This window comes from Cebus imitator, unplaced genomic scaffold, assembly GCF_001604975.1.
Source record: "Cebus imitator isolate Cc_AM_T3 unplaced genomic scaffold, Cebus_imitator-1.0 Scaffold264, whole genome shotgun sequence".
Taxonomy (NCBI): domain Eukaryota; kingdom Metazoa; phylum Chordata; class Mammalia; order Primates; family Cebidae; genus Cebus; species Cebus imitator.
In genome coordinates, this window is record NW_016107579.1 from 742,078 (window position 1) to 746,468 (window position 4,391).

Consider the following 4,391-nt stretch of genomic DNA (forward strand, 5'->3'; position numbering starts at 1 on the left):
AAAAAAAAAAAAAAAAGAAAAGAAAATCAAAACAATGAAAATACATCATTATACACCAATTAAACATTGTGTTTAATGTTAGAAAATTTGCTTTAGCAAGGCTTTTCCATTTTTTCTTGTTTCTCCAAAGCCAGGGATAAGAAAACTGACACCATTACATTTTTCTGAGGTACAATTTGAAAATGCATAAAAGGAACAGTTACACTGTTCCTATATTTTAACTCAATAATTAAATTTGGGAGAAAATATATCAAGAAAATAAACCCAGGCAGAATGCCTGCAAGTACTTTGGGAGGACTAGGTAGGCAGATTACTTGAGGTCAGCAGTTCAAGACCAGCCTGGCCAACATGGTAAAACCCCATCTCCCCTAAAAATGCAAATATTAGCCCAGCATGATGGTGCACGGCTGTGATCCCAGCTATTCGGGAGACTGAGGCGGCAGAATCACCTGAACCCAGGAGATGGAGGTTGCAGTGAGCTAAGATGATGCCACTGTGCTCCAGCCAGGGAGACAGAGGGAGACTCCATCTTAAAAAAAGTTTGCTTTGTCAAACATTTTTGAGATGTCAAATATCTAAAAAAAAAAAAAAAAAAAAGAAACCCCAAAGAAAGAAAAGTTGCTAACTGTAATTTTTAAAAACCAGTAAACTGCCTGCCATGTACTGTGCAGGGTTGAGATTTTACTCTACTTTCAAGTTAAGAAGCTACACTGTTACAATTTCATAGATGCTGGCAGAAGACATGAGATTCCTGAGTCAGAGACAACAAACTTTAATATTCTAGGCAAAAGCCATAGCCAGAGCTTCATCTTTGTGACAGCTCTCCATGCTTCCCAAATCTCATGTAGGTGACAGAAAGGGCCCATGCCTGCCCAGTAGTGCGCAGGGTCACAGAGAGAAACACTGAGCTTGGGATTCACCACTTTGACAGTAAGTGGAAGCAAGCCTGTCCCTTGCCCAGGAGAGAGTTCTTCATCTTTTAAGGTTGCTTGCTACAAATATAACACTCAGGAATGGCTTAGGAAATGAGCAGTCAGGGCCTTGCATTTTTGGCACACACAAGGAGAAGGTTCAGGGGATGCTCAGGGCCTATGAACCATGTCTCTCAACAATGCCTCATTTATTTATGTAACTCATTCCAATGTATTGAGTGACCTACCATTGTGCATGGCACAGAACAGGATATTAAGGCTATTGCAATGAACAAATTCCCTGCCCAAGAAGAGCTTACACTTTAGTGGGGAAAGTCATTTAGATAATGGAAAGGGAATTAAATAATATGATGTCACTTCTGTGAAGAGCTATGGAAAGAAAGGAAGTAGAGTGGTAGGATAGAGGTGTGGGAAATGGGGGCCAGAGAGCTGAGTCCAAGCTATCAGCCTCAAGCCAAGTGTCTGGGTCTGCTCAGACTGCTATAACAAACAACATAGACTGGGTGGCTTAAACAACAAAAATTTATTTCTCACAGTTTAAGGGACTGGGAAATCCAAGATCAAGTTGCCAACAGATTCATTTTCTGGTGAGTACCCTCTTCCTGGCTTGTGGGCAGAATCCTCCTCACTGTGTCTTCACATGATAAGGAGAGACAGAGTGAGGTCTCTGGTGTCTCTTATAAAGACACGAATCCTATCAAATCGGGGCCCCACCCTTATGACCTCAGTCAACCTTATTACCTCTTTGTAGGTCCTCTCTCCAAATACAGGCACATTGGGGGCTAGGGCTTAAATATATGAATCTGGGGCAGCACAATTATGTCCATAGCAGCAAGTCAACAAATCTCTCTTCATTTCTTCTGCAAATGAGAATGATGCCTAAAATGATTGTAGGTAGGATCAACTGAAATAAAGTGGAGGAAGTGTTTTGTTGTTACAAATATTTTAGAGAATAAAACTGTCTAAAAACCTAATCTACCTCAAAGATCAGAAGATAAGTGAATCTAAGGTTTAGATTGGAAGTTAGAAAGAGCAGGACCAGCTATCACTTATTGAACACTTAATCCTGTGCTACTGGCTCTAACTCTAGTTTTACAATGATTTCGTGGCAAGTATAATTATCCCCACTTTTAAGATAGGGAAGGTGAGTCTCAGAAAGCCTAAGTTGCTCAGAGTTTCCCAACTGATAAATGGTACCCTATAAAAAGTGGAACTATGAAGACAATATCTAGTAACATGAGAAGTGCTAACAGAAATCTGCAAAATAAAAAACTGATTTTACCCAAAAAAATGTATGTGGATAGGGACAAAATATGAGAGTAAAAGCATGTCATGCATCTGGCTAGTGCAATATGAATATTTTTATATTTCTAATATTCTTTGCTCTTATGTTTGTTTAATAAAATGGAGAGAGATTGTAAACATATTTCAAAGGCTAGTCTTCCTTTTTTTCTAACAAATTCCTCTTCATCAGGTCAATTTTCTCAAAATCTTCTCAATTCCAGCTTTCTCCATGATGAAGTCCAAACTTGCTTCTTGGGGTTTGCACCTTAAGTGTTTCATGTCCCCTTCCTCCCACATTTCCGGGTCATTCAGGCACCGGCCAGGTCAGCCTGCTTAAGGTCTAACCCTTCTCACCTTGACAAGAGAAGAGGCGGTTTGGACTCTGTGTTGTGTTTCTGTTCTACTCCCAGGAACAGGCAACACAGATTTAGATTGAGTTAATTATGATTGAACTATTTTTTAAGTGTGAGAGGTTGTTGAGAATTCCGCTTTTCTAATTGGTTCCTACTTTTGCCCAAGGCTCAACAAAAAGAACTCCAGTTTGAACGTGGATATGAAGAACTGGAAGACACAGAGTCAGGAATGTTAGAAACGGAAAGGACAGGGCGGGGTGGAGCGTGTGGTATGTTGGGGCTGGGGACCTGATGGGGGAGGTTAGAGCTGGCGAAGATGATGGTTTAAAGGGTCCCGCTTCCAGATCTCTGCCAGATTGCTCAGAAGCCGCGCGTTCTTTCCGCTTAGAGCCAGGGAGTGAACTTCTCAAGCGCCACCAAGCCCTGGCCAGACAGACCTGCTGGAAATGAAGCGGCAGGATGGGCTGGGCTTAGGAACTTTCTGTTTTATATCTCCCAATACCTGGATTCCTATTTCGGGTATAGGTAGGATCGAAATTCCAGGAAACCAGAACCCCTCTGGCTGGGACTGGGCGGGACTCTTGTTTCCCAGTGTCAAACCGGGCCGCCAGCAGATGCCAGGTATCCGCGGAGGTGGCGGCAAGGGACTTTCTCCCCATTGTAAACCAGTTGTCAACCTTTCTCAGAGACTACTGCAGTTAGCGTTCTTTCTGCTTGGCGGAGGCAGGGAGACTAGCGGAGACAGCGTTGAAGGCCCGGCTCCTATTGGTCGGTTCTCCAGCCACCCCTTGCTTCCGCCCACCTTCGCCCACTGCAGGTGTAGCTCGTCTCCCGCCGCTGCTGGGTGGTGGAGGCGGCAACTCTCTAAGCACGGCGCTCGGTCACTGGGCTGCGCTGATTCTCAGCCCCACGACAGCCGGTGGCACCCGGGACCGCTAAGAGAAGTGGTGAGCTGGACTGAGGGGTCCTGCTCTCTTGTCCCCTTTCTACTGGAAAAGAGGGTCTACGAGGGCTGCAGGCATATGCGCCAACGGGGGGCTGCTGCCCGCAGGAGGGACCAGGGTAGGACGACCTGGACCCCTCTCCTGGCAGGCAGTACCTCCTCCACGCCCCCACCTGCACGGTCCAGGCCGAGCTCACTGACCACTCGCGCGTCCCCTGCCCTGGAGCCGCGATCCTGCGCCCCATGGAAGCCGCTAACCTCTCAGTGGCCACAGCCGGCGTTGCCCTTGCCCTGGGACCCGAGACCTGCAGCAGTAGCCCACGCCCAAGCGGGATCCTCAGTTCGACCCCGGGTGGTGCGGTCCTGCAGGGTCGGGAGCCGAGCTTCTCTGTCTTCACGGTGCTGGTGGTGACGCTGCTAGTGCTGCTGATAGCCGCCACTTTCCTGTGGAACCTGCTGGTTCTGGTCACCATCCTGCGGGTCCGTGCCTTCCATCGCGTGCCACATAACTTGGTGGCCTCGACGGCCGTCTCGGACGTACTAGTGGCAGCGCTGGTGATGCCACTGAGCCTGGTGAGTGAGCTGTCGGCCGGGAGACGTTGGCTGCTGGGCCGGACCCTGTGCCACGTGTGGATCTCCTTCGACGTGCTGTGCTGCACGGCCAGCATTGGAAGGTGGCGGCCATCGCCCTGGACCGCTACTGGACCATCACGCGCCACCTGCAGTACATGCTGCGCACCCGCCGCCGCGCCTCAGCGCTCCTGATCGCGCTCACCTGGGGGCTGTCTGCGCTCATCGCGCTCGCGCCGCTGCTCTTTGGCTGGGGCGAGGTGTACGACGCTCGGCTCCAGCGCTGCCAGGTGAGCCAGGAACCCTCCT

The 4,391-nt window shown here is 48.3% G+C and overlaps 1 protein-coding gene across 1 annotated transcript in view; it reads left to right on the plus strand.

The window, feature by feature from the left end:
• The first annotated feature begins 3,584 nt into the window (after positions 1–3,584).
• Positions 3,585–4,391, plus strand: part of LOC108283709 (5-hydroxytryptamine receptor 5B-like) — a 29,056-nt gene continuing 28,249 nt past the window's right edge. Inside the window, 3 exon segments of the mRNA XM_017500228.2 lie at positions 3,585–4,176; positions 4,179–4,388; position 4,391. The exon segment at position 4,391 is cut by the window's right edge and continues 133 nt beyond it. Of these exon segments, the coding sequence (XP_017355717.1) occupies positions 3,756–4,176; positions 4,179–4,388; position 4,391 (632 nt within the window). The 5' untranslated portion in view covers positions 3,585–3,755.